Source organism: Carassius carassius, chromosome 15 (assembly GCF_963082965.1).
Source record: "Carassius carassius chromosome 15, fCarCar2.1, whole genome shotgun sequence".
In the NCBI taxonomy this organism is placed as follows: domain Eukaryota; kingdom Metazoa; phylum Chordata; class Actinopteri; order Cypriniformes; family Cyprinidae; genus Carassius; species Carassius carassius.
In genome coordinates, this window is record NC_081769.1 from 21466241 (window position 1) to 21492541 (window position 26301).

Below are 26301 nucleotides of genomic sequence, written 5' to 3' on the forward strand. Positions count from 1 at the left end.
CCTTCAAAATTCGATCAGAAGAAGGTACCTCAGGAGACCGAAAGTAAAACAGATTTTGGATTCGAACGAGCCTTGATGCCTTCCTGCCTTAGAGCGCGTCCTCCGAGTCCGAAGGCAGCATTTTAGAGTTTTCGGATGTAGCCAAGAATGGACAGGAGATGGCGGTCTAATCATTCTTTCTGTAGGACAGACCAGCGGCATCTGTTACTGGCATTGAAATGGTTAAACTGGTGGAGTTGACACGCTTTTTGTCGTCGTTTTTTCGAGTCGAATTGGGGGAAACCAGCGGTAACACGGAGATGTTGAGCGGACGGTTTTTCTAGTTGCCCAACGGTGTTCAATGACATGCACAGATTTGCTAAAACACCAAATTATGGCAGATAACCTCAGCATGCTACGAGTCTCTAGATAGTATCTAGAAAAGCTGCGTTGTTGAGCAAAATCCTTAACCGTGAGCAGCAATAATGCAAGGCGCGGACAGCAGCAGCAGGTCTGCCGTGATTGTGCTCTGCCTGCTGGGATGCGATTTATGGACGGTGGCCGCTAAAACGCTGCAGGAGAACAGCGATGCCAAAGGTACGAGACACGCCGTTAGCATCCACTAATACATCACTCCTGTGTAGGTTTATAAAGATCTTGATAGAGATTTGGAAGCTTTGCTTTGACTTTCTGGATGGCATTCCCTGTGCTAATTGTTAGCAACCTTAGCATATAATAAAACAAAGTGTGTAACGGCCATAACGCGAAGACATGTCTTATCAATTAAATAGTTTTTAATGTAATATTGACGTAATCAACAACGCAGACTTTGTTAAATGTTCGCAGTTCGATTGATCTGTAGTGATGTGTCGTTCTTGAACGATTCGTTCATTTTGAACGAATCTTTAATGTGACTCGGGAAGAACGAGTCGTCTCGGGGAGTGATTCGTTCAGTCGCGCATGCGCATTATTCTATAGGTTCTGTTCTAGTAGTGATTCACCTGTCAGTCAATGCAGTCTTGAGCCGGAAAGAGAATTGATTAGTTCATAGTTCGGGTCTATCGGGTTTTTGACTCGCTCCTTAATCACGTGACAGCCCCATACGCTTACCCAATGCAGTCTGAGCCGGAAAGAGAATTGATTAGTTCATAGTTCGGGTCTATCGGGTTTTTGACTCGTTCCTTAATCACGTGACAGCCACATACGCTAAAACCAATGCAATATGAGCCGGAAAGAGAATTGATTAGTTCATAGTTCGGGTCTATCGGGTTTTTGACTCGTTCCTTAATCACGTGACAGCCACATACGCTAAAACCAATGCAATATGAGCCGGAAAGAGAATTGATTAGTTCATCTCATGAGTCGTCGGGTCGGGTCGAGTCATTCCTTAATCACGTGACAGCCCCACACGCTAAAACCATAGACAGTAAAAGAATGCAGTATTGAGTCGGAGAGAGAATTGATTAGTTAATCTTTCGGTTCTTCGGGTTGTTCGTTCTTTTGTCCCGTGATGTGACAAAATTGGCTAGAGTAATTATCAAATCAGATTGTCTGTATAAACCATACTTTTGTAACATATGACACTTTATAAACATTAAAAAACACTGTGTACATACTTTTGAATTGTTGTTTGTTTATTTTTGTGCCAGAAAAGCTTTGTAACAAAGAGGACAACTATTCCAAAATAAATCAAAATAATAAAAAAGTAAATAATTAAAAATAAAATTAAAATTAAAAGATAATAAAGCCACAGGGTCTAATAACCTTAACAAATGAACTTTAAAAGTACAATATAAAAAAAGAAAAACTAAATATTGCACAACAAGCTTTGCTTTTTTTATATAATAACTTAAAATTAATACATTTTAAAATAAATAACACTTTTGTGCCAAAATAAAAATTTTATATCAAAGAGGATAACTATTCCCCAAATAATTATAAACCATTTAAATAAAAATAAATGAAAATTAAGAGATACTAAAGCTACGGAGCCTTATAACAATAACAAATTACCTTTAAAATCACAACAACAACAAAAAATATTGCACAACAAGCTAGTCTTTTTCTAAATAAATAAAAATAAATAAGCTTTAAAATAAATAACACACTGTGGCTATATTTTTAGGACTTGCTTTAAGGCATGTTTGCATTAAAAAAAAAACAAGCTCCCTGGCCTTGGATGGGCTGAGTCTGTTTCTTCTATCTGAGATAATCTGCCCAGTTTTAGAAAAAATTCTTTCAGATGGCACAGATGTGGCCACAATGCAAAGTCTTGTCTTTGTGACTTCAGAAAGGCTTTTGTATACTGGTGAACATCTCCTCCACCAGGCCAGAGGGTCTGATGTGCGGGTTAAGAGTGGCTCTGCAAGGTAGGCCTGCACCTTTATAGCATCTGAGGTCTTAGAAGAGGTAGCAGAAGGCCTCAAGCTTGCTACCCTCTTGTCAAAGTCTTCCCAAAACATGGCCCCTGCACTGGCAGTCGCACCAGGATCTGAAGTATCCTCCTCACTCTGAGCTGGGTTAAAACTGTTAAAGCTGAAGTTATCATAACCTTAATGTTTTCAAACTAACATTTAATAATTCAAATTCAAAATTTTATTTGCTTTTAATGTATATGTCATTATGTCCTTTTTTGAGCAATCTTCTTATACATATATTACACCAATATGTCAAGTCTGCCTAGGAAAAGCAATTATTATACCAGCAAACTCAAAATTGGAGTAAAAATTAAACTAGCCTATAAATACTTTTTATTGTAAGCTTGAATTATTATATTATTATATAGCCTAGAGTTTATTTACCGATAGACAGTCAAAAAGACAAATTAATCAATATTTTATTTATAACAGGGTTTTATTTATTTATAAAATAATAACAAACCACAGATCCTCAACAAACAGTAACAAAAACACAGTGACAGAAAATGTCAGAAATAACTTATGGGGCTGTCACGTGATTAAGGAACGAGTCAAACTCGACCCGAGACCCGAAAGACTCATGAGATGAACTAATCAATTCTCTTTCCGGCTCAAGACTGCATTAGTTTTGCGTATGTGGCTGTCACGTGATTAAGGAATGACTTAAACCCGAGGACTTCTTGTCAGATAAGAGGTGAGGTGAGCTAATCACAGACTGAAGACCCAGGTAAAGAATGAATTTTTTTTCTGTATCTTATAGCATTTTAGTTTTGTATTGTTTTTAGTGTGATCAACGTTTGCGTAAGTACTAGATGTGTTGGGGAAGTAACACATAACATTTTCATTACATTTTGCTAAAATGAACGAAATGACTCGAAAAAAGATTCGTTCATTTTGCTGAACGAGACTCAAAAGTCCGAGTCGGTAAAATGATCCGAACTTCCCATCACTATTGATCTGGTGTTTTGTAACTCTCAAGCCATCTGTTTGAAATGGGATTTTATTTTTGTGATGCCTGTCGTTGCAACCACTGTTCCAAACTCTCGCGAGACATTCATGCAACCGCAAGCCCAGTTTATATATATATATATATATTATCATCAATATTATTTATTATCGATTATTTATTAACAATGAATGACCCTGCAAACGGAAACCACTTTTTTTTTTATCTCAAAAAGCAAAAACATAAGCTATTTTAACAAAAATCGGCAAATTGAAAAAAAAAAAAAAAGTGGGAACAAACCTAATCTCCAATCTCCCTGTGAGCACAATAGGTTTGGAGAGATGGAAAAGGAGAAAAACACAAGAGCTTCAAAGGGGGGATGTAACAGCCACATATTTATAGCCTAAAATATACTAAAATATAGGCTATTCGAACCATATTTACTCTAAGTATTAGTATGGGACTACTTTTTTATTACAGCCCATGGTAATTAATACATTACAAAAACACTGTTAAAATTAGTCTAAAAGAAATTCATCCTATTCTATGGGTGTACTCACACTAGGTCAGTTGGGCTTGGGCGCGGTACGCATGCAGTATGAGCGCTAACCGCGCGGGAGCACAGAATAGATAGTATTTTGTGTACGCTACTGTCATCATTATGATCGCAAACATATTCTATTACTACAACTACACTACACTTTTCAATACATTTAATTCAACCAAGTATATTTACGTTTAAAATGGCTCTGGTTCTTACCGTATTAATGAACAGGAAATGTAGTTTGCAGGTAAAGCTGTTTAATTAAATTCAATTCAAAGCAGCCGTGCCTAGTGTGAGTACACACTTAGGGTGCTTTCACACTAGCACTTTTGGTGCGTGTCCGATTGATGTCAGAGTTCGGTTCGTTTGGATGATGTGAATGCTGTCTTCTGAACTCAGGTGCGCACCCACGAACCATACCTGAGTCCGCTTAAAAAGGGTGTTCTGGGGTCAGAGTCCTGCTGCAAAATGAAATCAGCATCTCCATAAAGCTTGTCAGCAGATGGAAGCATAAAGTGCTCCAAAATCTCCTGGTAGATGGCTGCATTGACTTTGGACTTGATAAAACACAATGGGGCAACACCAGTAGATGTCACAGCACTCAAAAATAATCTCTGACTTCAGAAACTTCACACTGGACTTGGATTCTGTGCCTCTCCAGTCTTCCTCCAGACCTTGATTTCCAAATGAAATGCTAAATTTACTTTCACCTGAAAAGAGGACTGTGGACCATTGAGCAACAGTCCAGGTCTTTTTCTCCTTACCCCAGGTGAAATGCTTCTGACGTTTTTTTTCTGGTTCAGGAGTGATTTGGTTCTAGGAATGTGTCGGATGTAGCCCTTTTCCTGAGGACTTCTGAGTGATGAGTGATGCGCTGACTCCGGCTTCAGTCCACTCTTTGTGAAGCTCTCCCATGTTCTTGAATCTGCTTTTCCTGACAATCTTCCCAAGGTTGTGGTCATCCCTGTTGCTTGTGCACCTTTTCCTACCACACGTTTTCCTTCCAGTCAACTTTCTATGAACATATTTTGATACAGCACTCTGTGAACAGCCAGCCCTTTCAGCAATGAGCTTCTGTGGCTTACCCTCCTTGTGGAGGGTGTTGATGATTGTCTTCTGGACAACTGTCAAGTCAGTAGTCTTTCCTATAACTGTGGTTGCATGTTCTTAACTAGCCCAAGAGGTACCCAGTATTTATATTCAATATTAATCAAACTAATCAAGCTCAAAATGGAATATTCAAATTTTTTGAGATACTGAATTTAAAATTATTCCTAAGCCATAACCATCGAAATTAAAACAAGAACATTCTTGAAATATTTCAGTTTGTGTGCAGTGAATCTAACATATAAGAAAGTTAGCTTTTTGTAAATTAAACTACAAAAAATAAAGACATTTTCCATGATTTTCTAATTTTGAGATGCACCTGTAAGTGGATGGGAATCACGGCTAAAACATACAATAAAATTCATTATATCATTGTTATTTATTTTTTATTGTGTATTTTTGCAGTGATTCCCATCCACTTATGTTATAAGAGTGATAGACTGCAACAGTTTTAGTTAAAAATCTTGGTTTGTGTTCTACTGAAGAAACAAAGTCACCTACATCTTGGATGCCCTGGGGGTAAGCAGATAAACATCACATTTTCATATTTGGGTGAACTATCCCTTTAAAACTTTTTTTTTTCTACACATTTTTTTCTCTGTTCTTGAGGCTCATTTGTTTACAGTTTTGATAGAACATTCCAATATTTATAAGATACAACTTACAGTAGTTGAGAAATCTACAACGTTTTTATAAACTGTAAAAAATAATGTTAAATACAAAGAAGTGCTATTGTTTTTTGTTTTGTTTTTGCAAGAATTAAATAAAAAATAGAATATATATCATAATTTTATTCTCCTCATATGTCCATGTATTAAAGAGCTAACATTACTCTACTTGTCATGATGTTTATTCTTTTTTACATGTACATCATTTATAATGTATATCAAATTAAACAGGAGAATCCATCCATTAAACATTCAGTATTAGACATTCTTTCTTACCTCAAAATATTTTTTTTTCATGTTTATAGAGAGGTTTAGAAACTTAAAAGCTTAAAGACTTGGTAGTGATTTCACCCATCATCTAGTTAATTTCTAAGATCTTTCTGAAATCTTAATGGATCTTGTTTATTTATGCGATGGCCTGTGATGGCTTTATGAGATTATTTCAGGTTTATGACTATTTTGGACTGTTTTAGTCTAAATGATCTCGTTAATGTGTAACATAATGCATTATTAAGTGTCTGTGCATTAGGATGTCAATGTGCAGGTGAGGAAGGAGGTTAAAAAGTTGTTTTCATATCACTAATTCACATTTGAAATTTACGTAATCCTTATATCCCGTTAAATACTTTCAGGTGAAGCACGGGTCTCAGGTTGTAAAAACCTGCTTAAATGATATCGTTGCCAAAGCTGACTTCTTGACAGCAGATTGATTTAGCAGCTCATAGACTGCCAGTTTGGTTAAATCCTCCCTGTCTGAGTTTATAATGTGTGGAATCCCCTTAAACCTACTCCTCACTCCTGATGGAGTGTCCTCCACCCCCTCTGTTTCCTGCTGATGAGCAGCGGCAGCACAGATGGTCCTGCTGCACGCTTTTCTTTAGGACAGTAGACTGGCACATTGTATGCTTTGAGTATGCAAAATAGGGCTTTCCTGCCTTTTGTCTGGGCTGTGCCACTTCCTCATCTCTGGGATCTGAAAAGGAAATGTTGTGTGTGAGGCCTTGACACTGTTGTCAGGCCTGGAGTGAGTTTTGCCATTCAGCTTTAAATCGTATAGGCTGTGTTTTTTTATCTTCATTTCTTAGTTAAAATGTAGTTTATGCAAAGCTTTGGATTTAGTTAGTGTTAATGTGTTATTTTTTATGCTTCACATTGTTTATATGAGTTATAGATTTTTCAGATGATTGTAGTTAATATTAATAAAAATGCGGCGCAATATTGTGAAACTCAGATGACTTGTAGAGTGATCTATGCCTGGTTTTTCAAATAAAACCATATTTCATGTAATCTTTATTTGCTTTTCTTATGCAAGTCTTTGCTTTTATAAGCTAATCTTTAATTGTTGCTGCCATTTAACAGGTTCTTATTTGGAAAGAAAGGGAATGATCTAGCTTTATAAACCAGTTTAGGGTCATTTGAGGGGGCAGTCGTGGCCTAATGGATAGAGAGTCGGATTCGGACTTGTAACCCGAAGGTCGCAGGTTCGAGTCTCGGGTCCGGCAGGGATTGTAGGTGGGGAGAGTGAATTACCAGCGCTCTCTCCACCTTCAATACCACGACTGAGGTGAGACTCACGAGCAAGGCAGCGAACCCCCGACTACTTCTTGGGTGCTGCAGCTTTGGCTGCCCACTGCTTCGAGTGTTTATTTCTGTGTGCGTGTTCACTACCTTGTGTGCACCTGGATGTGTTAAATGCAGAGCACAAATTCCGTGCATGGGACACCATACCTGGCCACATGTCTTTTCACTTTCACTTGAAGTTTCATTTGGAGTTTTTCATATTTTAATGAATTTTTACTGACAGAAATCAGTAATATACCGTTTAACAAAGTAGTTCAGTATACAGTACATATACAAAATGTTCAACTACTGTTCAAAAGTTTGATGTTGGTAAGAATTTTTTTTTTAATTATTATTCTATTCAGTAGGGCTGGACCAGAATATTAGTTTACTCGTTCTGTAGGTTGACATTCGATTCTCAATTTTGCGAATGGAATTCCAAATGACCAAAATAGCAGATTCATATTTTCTATATGTAATACAAACACCAGCATGATTAGAACGTTCAGCGTATCATATCATAAGCTGCTAAATTTAAACCGGTGATCGCTGGCTTCATTTTTACAGCTCTGCATTATAACCAATCACACACATTGCTGTTGAGCTTATGAATGCAATGACCACTCCAGAGGTGTTCAGATGAGTCATCCCAGTGTTTTTTCCACTCATTCTCGAACTGAATTACTCTTTTTGGTGAATTATCTCATCGGAAACAAAGTGTAAATGTGTGTACGAATCTGTAAGATATTAATTTTATAGTGGAAACTGCTTCAGTGATTTTAATGGGAGTTTTTGAGAGTGCTTGAACTAGACTGTCAGTGAAAATGTTCTTTGCTCTCTTTCTGTACACCGAAAGTGTTATGATTAGTAGCCTAACTTGCAATGTTTTTATTCACATTAACTTTCAGTGTTAAATTCACATTAAGTATAAACTCGGTTGTTTTAAAAATATTATGAAAAAATAAATGAACCTTAAGTGCTGTTGTGGCTGCTGTGTGACATGATGACCCCCCTCACCTGTAAGCAGTTGCTTATTGTCGCACACGGAGACTAAATGGACCCCTTAATAGTTTCCTGACATAATGCACAGGAGCTTAGAACATTAGGACTTAGGAAACCAGCTATGTTTTAAGAGCTTGAGAGACTCATAAAGGCAGATCAAGAGAATAAGTCCGGTGTCTGCCACTCATTAAATATCAGGTTTCTGTGGTATAGTCTCTTGATTTTGGATATTGCTTGTTACAGTGCGGAAATGGAAGGATGTGTCTGTTTGTTTGCCAGCTAGCATTTCAAAGTATTTTAAGCACACAGGAGAGCCCTGTTGTGCTTAATTTTTTATGTGGTCATGTTTTTCAGCGAACACTCAGGCATTTTCTCATCTCTGATTACCAAAACCAGACTGTCTCCCATGACCAAGCCGGTCAGGCAACTCTGTCTTATCACTCACATGCATTCTCTTTAAAACAGAGATAGTGGACTCTGATATCACTCTGAATGTGCCTTGTTAGGCTTGGAGAGTTGTACATCTCAAATCTGTCATAAATACAAAGATTAAAAGTATTGAAATAGTGCCATTGCTTGATTTATGAGAGGTTGTGTTAATAACATCAGGCCTTTTTCTGAACCATTGTGTGTTTTATTTTAGAAAGTGATGATTTTTACTGATGTATAGGGTGTTTTTGTGAATGTGAAATAGTGTTAATTTCGTCACCTATTTTTAATTTAGTCTTAGTCTTGTGCCAAATGTCCTTGTTAGTTTTAGTCATATTTAGTCATTCACATATCTTTTTTTGTCAGTCAAGTTTTAGTCGACTAAAAGTCTCGTCATTTTAGTCTAGTTTTAGTCAAAAGAAAACTCAAGGTATCTTAGTCGACTAAAAGTCTTTTAATTTTAGTCTAGTTTTAGTCAAAAAAATTTAGTGTTTTTTTTAAATAACACATTATTACTGATAAACATTTCAGTAAAAAAAAGTGTTTCACATATCTCAAACATTGGTTAAATGTCATAATTACCTGATAAAATACACTTGTTGAATGATTTTTGTTGGATGCAAATGTTAAATGTGTCTGGTTTTCAAATTCTGATTTAGGAGACACATTCACAAATGATTAACCTGATCACATTTTTTTACTTTATTGATACTGCTTTTAATCGTAATGCAAAGACCGGTCATCGGGACATAAGCTGTCATATACAATAAAAGAGCCTGCGCAGCGACAGGAAATATAATTTAACACAAAAAGCCTGCCTAGACGGTGGACTTGCGCTCAGGAATTTTTTTTATTTTGTTTTTTTTTGAGCGTCGTGTGGACAAATTCTTTTTACGCACACACTATTTTATTTCTTGATAACAGACCGCTGCTAACTATAACACACAAATATCGAGCCTCTTCCTTCGACCTAGCATGTCGTCGTCGCTCGCTCATCACTCGTGTTCGCTTTGGGTGTTGTGCGTTCAGCAGTTTTGTGTTGCAGCCACAGGCTGGCAGCAACAGGAGTATGAGACCTGTAACTTGAGCAACAGCGGGAAGCCGCAAACTCGTTCTGAATTTTTAAAGGCGTAACAGTTGATGAAAAAGCAGACGATTGTAGACGAAAATGAAGAGAGATTTTATCTTAGTTTTTATTTTATGCAAAACATTTTCGTCTCATCTTTTTTCGTCAACAATAATGCATGTTAATTTAGTCTTAGTCAGCGTTTTTGGACAGTGGTGCAGTCTTGTCATCGTCTCGTCTTAGTCATGAAAAAAAAGGTTGTTGACGAACATATTTCGTCTCGTCTCGTCTGACGAAATTAACACTAATGTGAAACATGGTAATCCACCAGACAACAGCAGTCTTTTAACTTTAAGCAGAGCTTGGATGTACTGGATGAGCGTGGAACTGTCTAATTCACACACACATGGCCTGTGTGTCTCCGTTTATAGAGGGAGAGAGAGAGAGACGGCCAGTCTGCTGCACATCTGGAGAAGTCATTTTCCACAAAACGGAAAGACAAGCTTGTTTTATGTTTTAAAATGTGTAAAACTGAAAATGAAATATATCAGAAAGTTTTGCTGTTAGACATGAAATAATGATTAAGAAGCATTTAAGAAGAGTTACATTACATTAATATTTAAATAACGTTCTTTGGAACTGTTCTTTGCCAATATAGAACAAGTTGTTCTTTAGTGGGATGGTCCCAATGGAGAAGCCATGTTCATAAGCTCTAGATATTCAAGCTGTCTGTGTTGTGACAGAGAAAATTGCTAGTTACTCTTGTTAATGTAAAAGAGGCCGAAAATTTGTTTTATTGCATTAAATGAATGATTTAATCATACAAATAGTGAGCCCACAGTTTTGATTTCATAGTGCTAAAAATCGCTGATGGTCTTCTAGAACTAATGAAATGTTTTGAAATAAAGAATCTGAGGATTGTGGTTAGGGTTTGGTTATTTGACTTTCTTTCAAATGCTAAAGGAAGTGTGTGAACACAACCTCAATATTATTGTCATTATTACTTAGGACTGGGAGATATGAAAAAATATATCACCGGTCATTTTTTTTTTTTTTTTTTTTTTTTTTTTTATAAGCACAGTTCTTTGTCATGCAGGTTTTACTATTTTGCAAGTTGTCTGAACATTACAGGGCAAACTAATTTCCCTGTTATAAAGACAAAGCCTTATACATTATACATACCGTATACATTTTTCTCTCAACTGTTAACTTTCATTTTAGACATAACCGAGTCTACATGTAAACATTGTGTGTTTTGACCGTATTAGCGCAAAAGATAACAGTTCAATAATCAGGTGCTGTTTGACAGGTTTTAGTGCGCGCACGCTTCGGGTGTATGCGGCGCTCAGAAAAAGCACAGGTCAGACCAGCTCGCAAATGAAACATTTAAAAGCACATGCAAATAATGAGAGAGTAACTCAACTGCTGAGTTAACACTGCTGTGAACGCATGTGGTGTTGTACAGTATATGATGGATGCGTCAGAACTACAGCTGATAGAATGTGCGCTGTAGCACGATACTATGATTTCTTCAAAAGCAGATTGTGGAGACATTTTGTTTGTTGACCGTTTCTAGCACTGTAATTTTGAAAAGGCAGTAGGTACCTGTTAGCCTGGACTATAAAGGTACCAAATGAGAGTTTGGTTGAATTTGGTGCGAAAGGTTTCCATAGGATAATTCTTTCTAAGCATACGTTATAATTATGCTTTTGCACTCAACCCCCAACATACGGTTTTGAATGAGAGCTTTCCACAACTTTTTGTAGATAGTGTTTCATCATTTGGAATATATTGGCAAATATACTTTTTTTAAGTGAGCAGTGTATAGTTTTAAGCGGTTTTGCTTTTTATTTTGTTTAAACTTGCTTATTTTGATCATTTTTATCAATAAATACTCATAGTATTCAACATCATACGTTTCAGTGCTCTGCCCATGCAAAGTTAATATCTATATTATGGATGTGCATGTATGTGTACCAGAAATTTTCAGTACAGATCTTTTAGTTTGGCACTTAAGTGTGCTAAATATATGCAGGGTTGTTTTTATAATACATAATCTCACATCTCTCAGTTTTGAGAAATAATATACAAGAAACTGAAAGAGAGTTTGTAATATCCTTTTTGACTGTGTCTCACTTTCTCTGTGTTCGTCCAACACACCCACACTAACCAACTCTTGCACACTTTAACCCTCTATAACCTTGACAGTACTGTTGTTGTTTTCAGATTAATCAATCATTTGTGAACCTGAACCACTAAACCAGTTTAAAGTGGCTGGGGTATATTTTTAGCAATAGCATTCAAAATTAACTATTTTACTTTTATGCCGGAAATCATTAGGATATTAAGTAAAGATTATGTTCCATGAAGATATTTTGTAAATGTCCTACTGTAAGTATATCAAAACTTAATTATTGTTTAGTAATATGCATTGCTAAGAATTCATTTGGACAATTTGCACCCTCAGATTCCAGATTTTCAAATAGTTGTATCTCGACCAAATATTGTCAGATCATAATAAACCAGATTCAGAGAAGGAGTCAGCAGTTCACATCATGTGTGTATCATTTGGAGCGGAGAAGGGAGTGGGGAATTCCCAGAGAGAGTGGATAGAAAGGAGCTGAGCTTCGGATAGTCCTGCAATAAAACAATGAATAACACTTTGGAAAACACTGACAAATAAGATTGATCCTGGTAGGTTAAAAGTTAACTGGAGGTTTCCTGAGACCAAAAACTTTTTCAGATGCACACAAGCTGTCTTTGTTTTTATATGCTGTAATCATCTAATGCAGAATTCTCATGCAGCATCTAAATCAACTTTAAAACAGCTGGCCTTTTATTAGATCATTGGTCTGATCCTTCAGTGCTGAAATTCCCTTTTTGTGACTGATTTTATTTTATTATTTCTTCTACAGAATGCATTGACTCTTAAACTTCCCCAGATTTGAACTAGATGGGCCTATAGCCCAGTACATTTTAAATTGTATTTAGTAAAGCTTATAATTATATTATAGTATTATTAACACAATATTCTATGTATGAATGAATAATATATGATATATGTATATATGTTTCTACAGTATTGTTGAAATATATAGCAAAATTATAATATAATATAATAATATATTCATATTTATAATTGTATATATAATTATATATAATAGGCCTAATTTGTAGTATAATTAGATTTGTATAAAAACAATACAAGTCTCCAATATGTCCTCATTAAGATAAAAAAAACGTGTGTGTGTGCTTGTTTGAGAAAGAATGTTACAAAATGAGTTTTAGAGGTGAAAGGTTGAGGAACAGGAGAAGATATGGGTATTAGAGGGTCTGTTATGGAGCTTACTCGGGATGAAAAGATGGAGAGAGAGTAAAGTGTGCAGGATGAGTGAAGACGTCAGATGGCTTTATTGTTTCTGTGCGGCTCAGTAATTCCCAGTAGAGCTCGAGGCAAAGGGAAATTCTTACTATTCATCGTGGTGCTATTTTTCAAGTCAAATATTTACCTAGTGTTGGATGAATGCGTTTCCTTCAGATTGACGGATAATATTTCAAAAGTTGCTTACAGTAAACACAGAAAAGAGTGCTGCGATGACACTGCCATCACCTGTGCTTTGAAGAACAAAAAAGACCACAGGTGGCTGGCTGTTTATCGTACAGGCGTTATTATTAATCAGTTTTATTATTTATTGAAATAATTTAATTATCTTTCCTTCACACAAGTTAAATTTCACATCTAAATGAATCCGTAGTATTTTTCACAAACATGGTGTTAAATGCACACGGAATGAAAATACTGCCATATTGAGATCACATGACCAGCTGAATAAGATCGGTATCAGACACTTTTGTTTGCAGTATGACAGATATACCGTAGTGACCATGAAAAGATTTGACACATTTAAGTACCTGTTGGTGAAACCTAAACACTAACAGCTGCCTTCTGTCCAGTCAGTCACTAAACATGCCTTTTTTTGTGTTTGAAAGCTTCTCTTAAGGAAACTGGTTTCAGAAAGGTATATAAGGAACTAAAAACACCATGTCTAATTATCTCACACAAATTCAGCGGAGCTCTAAAGATAACCAAGTGAAATTGTCATTATTCTGATTATTCTTTAGTAGAAATTCAATCAGAAATGTTGATTTTTATTTTTTGCAACGACTTGGATCAGTGTTATAATTATTATAATTTTTTTGAAATTGGTGCAAGGCTCTTGTATTATGCATACATTTTGCAAAGTGTTCTGTATGACTAAACATCCTGATTGGTCTGTGGTTGTATGTCCTTCCACATCTGTCAGTGCTGCAGGGATCATTCTGTGACCTCCTCACCCCTCTGTGACTCTCTCTCCACTGAGAGGTCAATATCCTCCCTTTCTCTGACACACGTCCTCTCTGAGTAAACGGCTGTGGCTGCACTTTCTTTGGGCTGAAAGGGCAAAAACGGCAGCCTATGATCATGAAATCGGCATGTTCAGAGAAAAAATATACAAATCTGACCATCTTATGTTCACTAAGGCAACATACATTTGATCAAAAATACAGTAAAAACTGCAAAAACTTTTCTGAAAGCCATTATTCTAGTCTTCAGTGTCATTTTTTTATTGATACATATTTTTAGTACAAAAAGGTATTTGAGTTCCACAGTCCATTACACATGTTTTAACTACAGTATTTTCAAATAAAGAAGTGAAGTCTGCACACTGAAAACTACTGCTCCAGAGGAATTTAATTAAGCTCAAGCAACGTTTCGACCTTCAGGTCTTCATCAGGCACAGTCAGTGTGCAGACTTCACTTCTTTATTTGATTATATTATTCAGTTGTCTTGCACCTGCGTCCTATTTGGATGTTTGGGATGTGCACACCATTTTTGTGTTATTGAGTCTTTGACTACAGTATTTAACATGAAATATTTTTATTAATGACCGCTAAGCTGTGTATTTGATTGGTGTTCCTGACAACCTTCACTTATTTGCTTTTCGTTTGATCATCAACTATATCAGTCACTAATAATAAGCCATGTGATAAGCAGGAGAATGCATGCAATCAGCTGGTCGTTATCACAAAATATATTCCTTCAGGGTGATTCAAGATTTGAAGAGATTGCCTTCACTGACAGGCATTGTTATAATGACCGGCTGACTATACCTGATGCTTTATTTAACGTGCATTAATCCGAGCTCTGTTGGTTCTCAGGGATTGCATACAGTTTGTGCTCTTTAGGTGGGGTCATTGGCTGTACACACAGATGTCAGCCTTTCACTGATGAATCACTGGGGAGGGAAGTGACGTGATGTTAAAATTATTTAAACTTGTTTGTGTGCATGTGCGTCAGTGTTTTTTGGACTAGTGTTTTCCTTTGACTTGCTGGCGTATTTCTCAATACTCATTTTTATTTTACATAAAGTGTAACCTCAATACATTTTTTCCCTAAACTAAAGGTTTTTAGTTCATGTAAATTATTAATTGCTTCACAATTTCTTCTGTCTTTTAGAGTGGTTAATCATGAAGGGGAAGGGCTAAAAGACTCCAGTGTTTGGATGAAAGAATAACTTCATAAAACTCATACACTAGACAGTTGAGTACATAGTGTAAGGCTCCACGATTAATAAAAATGCGATTGTCAGTAAAGCCGGTTCTGTGATTAGCAATAAATCTGCAGCACATGCTTTCAGATGGAGCAGCATTTACTACACAGAGCTGTAGTTCACTGATAAGCTACGCAAAACCACGTTCATAATCACAGAATCTTTAATCATGCGATTATGAAATCGAAGAAATCGTTCTGCGATTATGAAAGCTGTTGGCATAACTTGTCAATAAAATAATGCTCTGTGTAGTAAATGCTGCTCCATCTGAAAGCATGTAAAAATACTACATTTAATAACAAGTTTTAACTCCAAACTCATTTCATAATGTCAGTTGAGTGTTTGAAATAAATCCTTCTGTAAGATGATGTGGCTTCTTAGAATAAGGCACAACATATTTCAGCAGTGATAAAGACTATGTCATTTAGCATTGCATTATTATATACTTTATTATAATAAAAATTATAAGACAAACTTCGATAAACCATATATTGTGTGTTTTAGTCACGTTGAATTAATGAAAGCAGTTAAATCTTCTGTTTATTCAGCAACTGCTATAGGCATCTCCTGGGTTTCTTCTGCAAGGCATTATTTGGAGTTTCAGCGTGAGAGCGCATCTGGCCTTCAGATGGAGATTTACTGCTGATCTCAGAACCGTGCTTCACTGAAATATACACTAATCGCAATCGCAATTTATCGCCTTTGCGATTTAATTTCTAACGAATCGTGCAGCCCTAGAATATTTTTTTGTTTAATTTAATTTAATTTTTTTTTTTTTTTTCATTTTAATTGTGGATTCTGTTTTAATGGTTGAAATTTTATTCATCAAAAACCATGTACAATTAATTGAAATCATGAAACCTGCAATATTAAACATCAATTTATGAAAAGTTTAATTTGATGTCCCTATGAAAAGGTTTTAATTTTATTTTTTTTATACCAAAAGCATCTATAATTAATTATTATTTATTTGGATGTATAAATCCAAAATTTGTGACAAATTCTGTGACATTACCCATTATACAGTAAATTCAGTTTTTATAACCGGATTCGTTGATTCGGTCCATGTTTTCCACATTGCAAACATCATAGAACCCTACTAGTGGCTTTGTCATACTGACATTATTCTTTGTTCCTACAGAAGTGGCTCTGAAGGTTCACCTGAGTGACGCTAGCACTCATCAGCCCCTCACTGGTGTCACTGTGGAGATCTTCACTAACCACACTTCTGTTGCCTCTGATATCTCTGCTGCCGATGGCAATGCCTACATCAGGTTCCCTTATCGCCTTGGCGACCTTCTTGTAGTGACAGCAACCAAGCGTGGCTATGTACCAAACTCCATTCCATGGCGGCCAAACAGGCTTCCCGGTAATGACCTCATATTGGATAAATCATTTGACATGCTCATTAGCTCTGTTTTACATTGAGATTACCTTTCCTGTCATCTAACACTCAAAGTTGGTTTTAAAAACTAGAAAATATGTAATGACACAGTGATGTGTCTCAAAATCAGATACTCAGTACTTTAAATGCTGCAATTCCTGAATTCCCTAGAAGCATTTAGCATTTAATGTTTGTTTTTGCTTGTTTTATTTATTATTATTTAAATAGTAAAAACATGGATGTTTGTCTCACTTTTTTTCTGTTTGAATAAACAGAGTCAGTAAATGTCGAAAATAATTTTCACTGTGAAAGTGTTTCTTTGCTTGGATGATTGTATTAATGGGATGGATTACTTTCTGTAACTCTTGGTGACTGACACATCCTTTGGGTCAATTTATTGAGGATCTGGGAAAGGAAATGAAAACTAGAGTGGAGCAGGAATACAAGCTGTTAGAATGAAATAGAATGTTCCATTACAGCTAATGAGATTAACCTACTAACTAGTAGCAAACAAGAGAATGCGCCTAAATACCTAAACAAAGCACAATCGCGCAGATGTTTCGGGGCAATGAGACGGTTTAGTAACACTTTATGGAGTGAACAGAAGATCATACTCATTCTCCTTGTGCAGATTAATAGTAATAATAAGCCAAGCATCTTCAGAGGAGACATTTTGAGATGTTATGGACATGATTCTGAGCTCGCAGGCATAGTGACTCATCTTCCTAATCCTCAGTTTGTTTGTGTGTGTGTGTTTTCAAGTCTTCTCATCTCTCAGTCTGGATCTGCTTCCTGAGAGGGCTGCTACTCTGATGGTGTATGATGACGTGGTGCAGATTGTCTCTGGATATCAAGGTAAGAGCTACGTGTTTGTGTGCTGAACAGGTTTTCTTGCTGCCTTTCGTTCTGTAAGTCTTAACATTGTGAACCTGACTCAGTTACGTTTATTTATTTATTGTTATGGCTTGTACACTTTTAGTGTTGCTCCTTCATGTGTTAAATGGTTACAAAAATGTTTCATATTTAATACTTTGTGTTTAATGGTGTTTTAATAAAGTGTTTAAATAATTTTTTTATTTTATTCATCTTTATACTCCGTAAAAGACATGGGTTAAAAGTATTCATAATTTGATGTGCTGAACTCTGTAATGAACCTTTAATGGTGATGTACTTTTGTTGTTCGCACATGACAACACACATACACACTGCTTCACTTGGGAATGAAAAGAGTGTGTTAATGAACTACCTGTGATGGAGGAGAAATGTGGAGGAGAGAGTGAGGGTGTGTCTAAAGTCAATGGCCCGACAAATCCCTACTGTTGTGTGTGTGTGTGTGTGTGTGTGTGTGTGTGTCTGTCTGTGTGTTAGCATCGTTTAGCATCATGTTCATGTATTGTCAATTTTATTCTGCTATGTAAACACTAAACAATCAATATTTTGTCTTGAAGGGAGAAAAAAGTTAGATGATAAGAGTTTTAACTAAACTAAGTGGGATTTATATATAAAACAAGAAAAGAAATGTTAATGTAATAAAATCTGGGGTCATTAAAACTTCTTGTAATACTTTTCTCAGCACTGATTCATTATATTAATTCAAAATGACTGGTAACTGGTAAAAAAAAAAACTTTTGCAATTAAAAAAATCTGTTTCAATAAATGAATCATGTTCTTTTGAACTTTCCATTTGTCAACTGATCCTGAAAAAACAAAATCATAGTTTTCACAAAAACATTCATCGGCACAACTTTTTTATTATTATAATTATTATTATTATTAATTATGCACTTAAAATAAGCAATGTTTCCTGAGCACCAAATCAACATTAGAACGATTTCTAAAGGATCATGGGATACGTAATACTGCAGTAAAACCTGGAGTAGTTTTTATAACACAAAAGAGAAGGACACTGCAGGATTGTCAGTCTAGGATAAAAACTGAAAAATAATAACATTTTCTTTAAGGGACCATATTTCCCCTTTTAAATTTATTTACAGAGGCATATATTCGCAAATTATCTAACCTTATTAAATATATGCATAATTGTCCACAGTTCATTGGTAAAATTGAGCAACAGTTGCTGACAATATTGTCTTATGAAATCAGATTATATTAACTTGAACATGACTTTATTTATTGATTTTACCATTGTTTAAAGTATAAAACCATGATCTTAAAAGGAGGAAACAAGAAACCACAAACAACAAAACAAGACCAATGGCCACCTATCACAAGAAAAAAAAAAATACTGAGGAAAATAATGAAAATTTCAATTGAATTGTTTGGGTAACTGTCTCATGTGGTAAGGTTAATGAGAATCATTCTGTTCTGTTGTCCACATGACTCATGAGACTTCATGCTAATTAAAGCTTTCTGTGTGAGTGTGATACCAAACGAAAATGAGAGGCTGTACACACACACACACACACAAACACAAACGCAAGAATGAGAAGAATTCACTTCAAACCAATCTTTCACATTCCTTGTTTTGTGCCTCCTTGTTAGTCACATGTGCTCTTTTCTTCCTATCTTACACTGTTTTATTTTGCCCTTCTTCCTAGTAAACTTCTTTCCTTTGGTAACCTGTCCCTCAGTGTGTTTGATATGTCGGGAGAAAAGCATGTTTATGGGTCTCAGGGGAACACTAACACTGCACTCTCATTCAGAGTATCGCCCCAGTACTGTCCCCTAAAAACACTTAATCACCACATGCTTATAACAAAAGCATAGCCTCGTACGCATGGCTGAAACACACACAAACACACACACGTGCCACAGGTCTGCTGTTGTGATCCTCCACTTGGGGATGTTTATATCACACTTTCACCTTTCGCTCAGAGGTCCCTTCTCTGTCCACCAAAGCATTTTCAAACAAAACAACTCTCATATTCATCAGGTGTGTGTGATGTGCATAAAAAGCTCTGTTAGTGTAGCTAAAGAAAAATAAAAATTCTAAGTGTGACCGAAAGCAATAATTTTAATGTTGATTATTTTCATGAATAAATGGCTGATAAAAAAACATACATTTAAAAAATCGATTGTTTTAAATGTAAATTTAGAAATCATAATATTATGTCATATTAATCATCAATTACCTTCATATATTACATATTACATACAATATGTGTGTATATGTTATTAATATTATTATGTACTGTATGAAATATGGATATTCATTTAGAAATTGGCAAAAGATTAAATTTAAAGCTGTTATTAAATTATTGCCATTTTAAAAATCTGCTGTGTTAGATGGCAAAGGTATGATAAAAATATTTACAAAAATATGATAATGTAAATATCTATTCAATTCAATTCAAGTTTATTTGTATAGCGCTTTTATGATACAAATCATTGCAAAGCAACTTTACAGAAAATTAAGTTTCTACAATATTTAGTAGTAGCTTATAAGTGGTGACTTTTCAGAATTTTCGGAAAAATTAATACAAGAAGTTGTCAGCCAGACGATGAAAACTATTAACAGCAATTATTATGTGATTGTATTCACAGCAATAAATTACATTTTATAATATTTCAAAAAGACATCTATTTTAAACCAGTACCCCTAGTACTGAAGTTACACAAAATCACGTTAAAAACCGGCAATGAATTGCCTGAGATTTTGAATGTGATTTTGTACAGCTTATCAGTGAACTACGGCTCTGTGTGGTAAATGCTGCTCCATCTGAACATACGTGCTCCATTTAAAAGGAGAGAGAGATGAAAGAATGGAGTTGCATGTATTATGTCATGGATATCAGATCATTAACCTAATGTATGCTCATTTCTGCCTTCTTATTTTGCTGTGTGTGTGTGTGTGTCTCTCTCTCTCTCTCTCTCTCTCTCTCTCTCTCTGTAGGTTCAAAGATGCAACCATGGGTGCAGTTCCAGAGAAGAGCATTGAGTCTTCCTTCTAATGCAACCTACACCAACCTAACCGCCTTCCTCACAGTGAGCAGTTCAACACAAGACACGCAGTACTTCCCCTACCTGCAGGGGCTTCATCCAAACTACACAGGTAACACATTAGAGAGCTAGGAAGACTAGGGTTGGCATTACATCCAATTTTAGTAGTCAGTACCAGTGAAAATCAACATATGATATGATATGCTGTTGATTGAATATTGGCAAAAAAAATGTATTTGTATTAAATATTTCAATACGTTTAATATTTAATGAGAATTAAAAAGTGTAAAAGTTATTTTTACTCTGAATTGATCAGTACTGCTTTCGGAATAACAGCTTTTTAAAAGAATGTTGTTCAGCTCTGAATAATTAATTGTTAAACCATTACAGAACAAGTTTTGTCATCCATAATGATGATTTATGCTGCAAACGTGAGTTCACTCTAAAATTAATGAAACTTATTTTCTACTGTGGTCATGATTATAATGGGTGGCTTATGTCTTTCTGGTAGTATTTTAGATGACTCATCAATATTTAATATAGGTCATCAAGTAACATCAAGGGTGGATCCAACAAAGTATTAAAATGTGTTTCTTGTACAGAAGTGGAAAAATATCTTTAAAGTCAAACGCTGAAATTTAAAAACATTACAATAAAAAGCATAGATCAAATTATTTACTTCTTTGGGCAAAGATGCATTAAAATGGTCAAAATTAACAGTAAAGATAATGTTACAAAATATTTCCATTAAAAAAAAAAAACTATTGCACTTTTTACAAAAATGTTAAGTAGCACAACTGTTTTTAACAATGAAGATAATATGATAATATAATATAATTCCTAAGCAGCAAAACATATTAGAATGATTTCTAAAGGATATGAAGACAAATGAAGACTGGAGAAATGATGCTGAAAAATCAGCTTTGCCATCACATGCATAAATTAAATTATAAAATACATTAGAGTAGAAAACGATTATTTACAATTGCAATAGTATTTCACAGTGTTACAGTTTTACTGTATTTTAATTAAAAAAATTGCAGTCTTGGTGAGCATTTGAAAAAGACTTATTTTTAAAAACATAATTTCTTACCGCCTTACCTTTAGTGTCTATACTATATTCTTTATTTCTGTCTTTTTTTCTCACGTTTATATCTTTTATGCATACTCTTTCTCTGATAGGCATTGATCGAAAGTTCGAGTTGACTCCTATAGCTGCTATCAGTGTCCATCTTTTGGGAAACGAAGGGGAGGAGTTTCATGTTAGTGAGCCAATCAGTGTGAGCATTCCCCTTCCTGCAAACAGTGGCTTGAAAGAGAATGATCACATCCCCGCCTGGAGGTTTGACCCCAAACTGGGTGAGTTTAGAAACACATTTTCATCTTATAGTAGATATTAAAGCATTCCTGTTTACAGCCTCTGTAACATAAATCACATGAACTGTTACTAACAAATCACAAGTAAAGGGTTACGCAATGAATTGTTACACCAGAGGTGCTAAAGGTGTTTCCTGTCCGAGGCGAGTTTACACTGTGTTTGTATGTGAGGTTGCGATTTCTTCAAAGCCTTTACATTTCCTGTCTTCCTGGTTTCTGAGGCGAATAAGTCCAAAGGAAGTGTTCAAACCTGAGCTGGGTGGGAATGTTATTGGATTGTTTTTGAATCTTTCTGAAAGAATTTTGATGGACCCATTTCCCAACTCTCTCACACACAAAGATCTTTTTTCATGACTAAATTCATTAAACCAAAAAATATGTGCAATTTTATTTGCTTTTAAAGTAGGGTCACCACAAAAATATTTACTAGCTAAACGTAAAGAGACATCCGGTCAAGTTGCTGCTTTTTTCTGCTTTGTTTTTAAAAATCAGATTATACAGATTTCCATGAAAAAGAGAAATTGTTCCGTAGGCAAATACTCATAATTGAATATTCAAATCATTCTGTACACAATAAACCCGTTCCAAATCAAATCCAAGTCACAAGGGACTTTCACACTGTGGCTTTCACTTCTAATCGTAGACTGAAGTGTAATTCACAGCCAAAGTGCATTGAATTTTTAACAGATATCATAAATGCATTGCTTTAAAAAATTTACATTAGTAAACATCTATGGAGTTTCTTAATCATCCAGGTTTCTTTGAATTACTTGTGGGTGACAAGCAACTTTGTATTTATCTTATAATTGATAATCTACAGTTGCTTTTTGGCTTTTCTGTTGTTTTGAAGACTAATTTGGTGTATCTTCTGGCTTGTTTTTGGCTTAAAGGGATAGTTTACCAAAAAAATGAAAATTTGATGTTTATTTCCTTACCCCAAGGGCATCCAAGATGAAGGGGACTTTGTTTCTTCAGTAGAACACAAGCGAAGATCTTTAACTCAAACCGTTGCAGTCTGTCAGTCTTATAATGGAAGTGGATGGGAATCATGGCTTTGAGAGTCAAAAAAATACCAAATTAAACCCTGCAGCTCGTGATGATACATTGATTTGTAAAGACACAAAACAATACGTCTGTGCAAGAAACTGAACCGTATTTATATAGTTTTTTTTTTACCTCTGATTTACTGCAATGTCTGAACTGTCCTGAGCGCATTCGCTCCATCATCTTGCTTTACGGCAGATTGGAGACATATAAGTGCATTACTGCCACCTATCTCTCAAGTGGACCATTGACACTCCTAATTGAGATTATAGATATGGACAATGGTCCATTTGAGAGAGAGGTTGCGGTAATGCAGTACAGTTCAGACATTGCATGAAACAGAGGTTAAAAAAACTATATAAATACTGTTCAGTTTCTTGCACACACTGATCATTTTGTGTCTTTACACATCAAAGTATCGTCAAGAGCCGCAGGGTTTAATATGGTTTTGTTTGTGTATGTTTTTTGACTCAAAGCCGTGATTCCCATCCACTTCCATTATAAGACTGACAGAATGCAACGGTTTGAGTTAAAAATCTTGGTTTGTGTTCTACTGAAGAAACAAAGTCACCTACATCTTGGATGCCCTGGGGTTAAGCAGATAAACATCACATTTTCATTTTTGGTTGAACTATCCCTTTAAGTGTAAAGTAACACTGGAACAGTCATATCTTGATGCTTTAATTGTCTGGAGAGCTTTGTCTCTGTGAGCATATACAGAATTTATCCCACCATGATCTGACAGACAAAGGTTTTTAACTCATAAATCTAAACTCTGAATATCCCATAATTTCCCAGTGGTACTATAATCATTGCCGTAATTGCAGCCCAGAGCCAATCTGGTCATTTCTTCATTTCAGACTAAATTGACGCAGGATTCTCAAAAACAAATGCATTAACTTTTTTGCAATAATTGTTTGGGTCACATGAGGTGATCTTATGCAATACCAGTCTTTTGAAAACATCCTTTTTTTGATTTGAAAATAGTTTTTAATTGTGTACGTCTCTAAACATATCCACATTTCAGTGGACATTTAATGTATTTTTGAGTTTAGACATTTAAAAAAATATCATGAAACTAGACATTTAACCTGTATATACATGTCTGTGGCTGTAAAGCTGAGGTTTAAAGCCACATTCAGAGTCCTCTGGCGGGTAACGCTGACTGTTTGACCGCTGGTGTGATTTATGATGCGTTCAACAAATCTGGAGGATTTGCCGCAGAAGCTTGAAACTCAGTTCAGCTCGCTCACACTCCTAAAGAATCCACTGAAGAATCCAGTGTTGTGTGCGAGAGGCAGGAAGACGGGCAGAGGTGGATCAGAATATGTGCTTACAGGATCTTCAGTGAGTTCTCTGTAAGATGTTTTGAATGTCTATTCAGCCAACCTATAAGCTGATATTTATTTTCATATTGTTGCTGATAGCCAATAATTGGCTAATATTAAAATTAAGATTATTTATAGTATTTTGTCTGATTTGTTTAATGCTAAAAGTGAATTTAGAATTTAGTTAATTATAATGTACGGTATGAAATTGAAATTGAGATTTGCTGAAATTGATATTTGACAGTGTAATTCAATTATTAGTGATTAATCAAGCATTAGATGGAGATGGTTATCTAAATGTAAAAATTGGGAAAATTAGCATGAGTATATATATCTGAATCTACATCAGACCGTGCAGAAGGACAGGAGAGAGACAGAATATAAGACAAAATACTAAGGGAAGACCTTTTCAGAATGCGTAAGTTCTCTGGACTGCTCTGTTATCACTGTTGTCTCCTAGCAGCCTCTCATAAACAGCAGAGAACAAAGTGTTAAACAGCGGCCAGCGCTAACTGGATTTCTTCTCTTGGAGTACAGAGATGTAAGCTGTTTTGTTGTCTGCAGTGCACTGTGACACGTGGATGAAGACTAGACGGAAAAGCCCCTGGCATCACTCTGTGTTAAAATTACACTGTTCCTCCCTTTTTTTTTTTTTTTTAATTAGAGCACTGCAATGAAAAATTGTCAGACTCCGCAGCATGGTAAACAAAGTCACCTGGTTTGATATTTGTGACCCTGGACAACAAAACCAGTCTTAAGTGTCAACCTAAGTGTCAAATATTTATACATCATCTGAAATAAATAAGCTTTCCATTGATGTAATGGCTTATTAGGATCTGACAATATTTGGCTGAGATACAATTATTGGAGAATCTGAGGGTGCAAAAAAAATCTAAATACTGGAAAATCGCCTTTAAAGTTGTCCAAATGAAATATAAGCAGTGCATATTACTAATCAAAAATTACATTTTTATATATTTACGGTAGGAAATGAAAAAAATATCTTCATGGAACGTGTAGCCATCACTTAAGTAGAATTCAAATTACTAACGACTTTAGGCTGTGTAGAGACTCATATTCTTTATTTATCATGCACTTTCGGCTTTACAGTTTTGCTAATCGTTTACATTCACATACAGCTTCATTACACGCTGTATGAAAGGCAATATTGGAAATGGCATAATAGGGGCACTTTAAAAGATAATGTATGCAAATGTAATGCTATATAATGGGTTTCTACTCTGGATATTTTGCGGTTAACTGAATGCAATGGATACTTGTTCAAAGGCAATTCATTAGTGTAAATACATTGTGAAATGTCAACTGGCAAAGACACTTTGCGTAATGTTGAGCACAAAGCAGTTGAAACAAAACTTTATTTGCTTGGCAGATGGATATATTATAGAGTTATGCATGTGACTCTATTGTAAGAATGTGGGAAGACGTCAAACAATATTCCTTTGCACAAATAGTCACGTGTGGATGGAGATAACTGTGTGCAAACAATGCTGAATCATTCTTTAGCCTCTCTCTTCTGTATGGGCATATCAGCATTTGCTTATGTGAACCATATAGTCACCAGTGCAGTCTGTAATTGCTTGTCTGGCACAGATCAGATCAATAGAAGCTCTGGTGCTCATGGAGAAAAAGCTGAAATATTATAACCTTACAACAACAACAACATGCTGAATTCCCTCTCATTGGGATTGTCTACTACACTATACAGACATTTTATTGTTCTTCCTTACCTACATTATTTTTTCTTTTCTCAATATTTTCATTATCAATTATTTAGTCCTCCATTATCATTCCCTCAACATACACTCCCACCAAGTGGAAACAAATGACCCCATCCTCAAATGTGTCCCATTTACATGTCAGCTTGGTAAATTCAACATCTGCATTAATTTCACATGGTAAATGTAATTAAAACTCATGGAAATGGACTTGAATTACAA

At 35.5% G+C, this 26301-nt stretch overlaps 1 protein-coding gene across 1 annotated transcript in view; it reads left to right on the top strand.

The window, feature by feature from the left end:
- Positions 1 to 242: 242 nt before the first annotated feature.
- The window catches only part of fam171a1 (family with sequence similarity 171 member A1), a 32160-nt gene continuing 6101 nt past the window's right edge, over positions 243 to 26301 (top strand). Inside the window, exons 1-5 of the mRNA XM_059567955.1 lie at positions 243 to 576; positions 16452 to 16679; positions 17457 to 17549; positions 20548 to 20706; positions 21777 to 21953. Of these exons, the coding sequence (XP_059423938.1) occupies positions 465 to 576; positions 16452 to 16679; positions 17457 to 17549; positions 20548 to 20706; positions 21777 to 21953 (769 nt within the window). The 5' untranslated portion in view covers positions 243 to 464. The remainder of the gene's footprint in view (positions 577 to 16451; positions 16680 to 17456; positions 17550 to 20547; positions 20707 to 21776; positions 21954 to 26301) is intronic.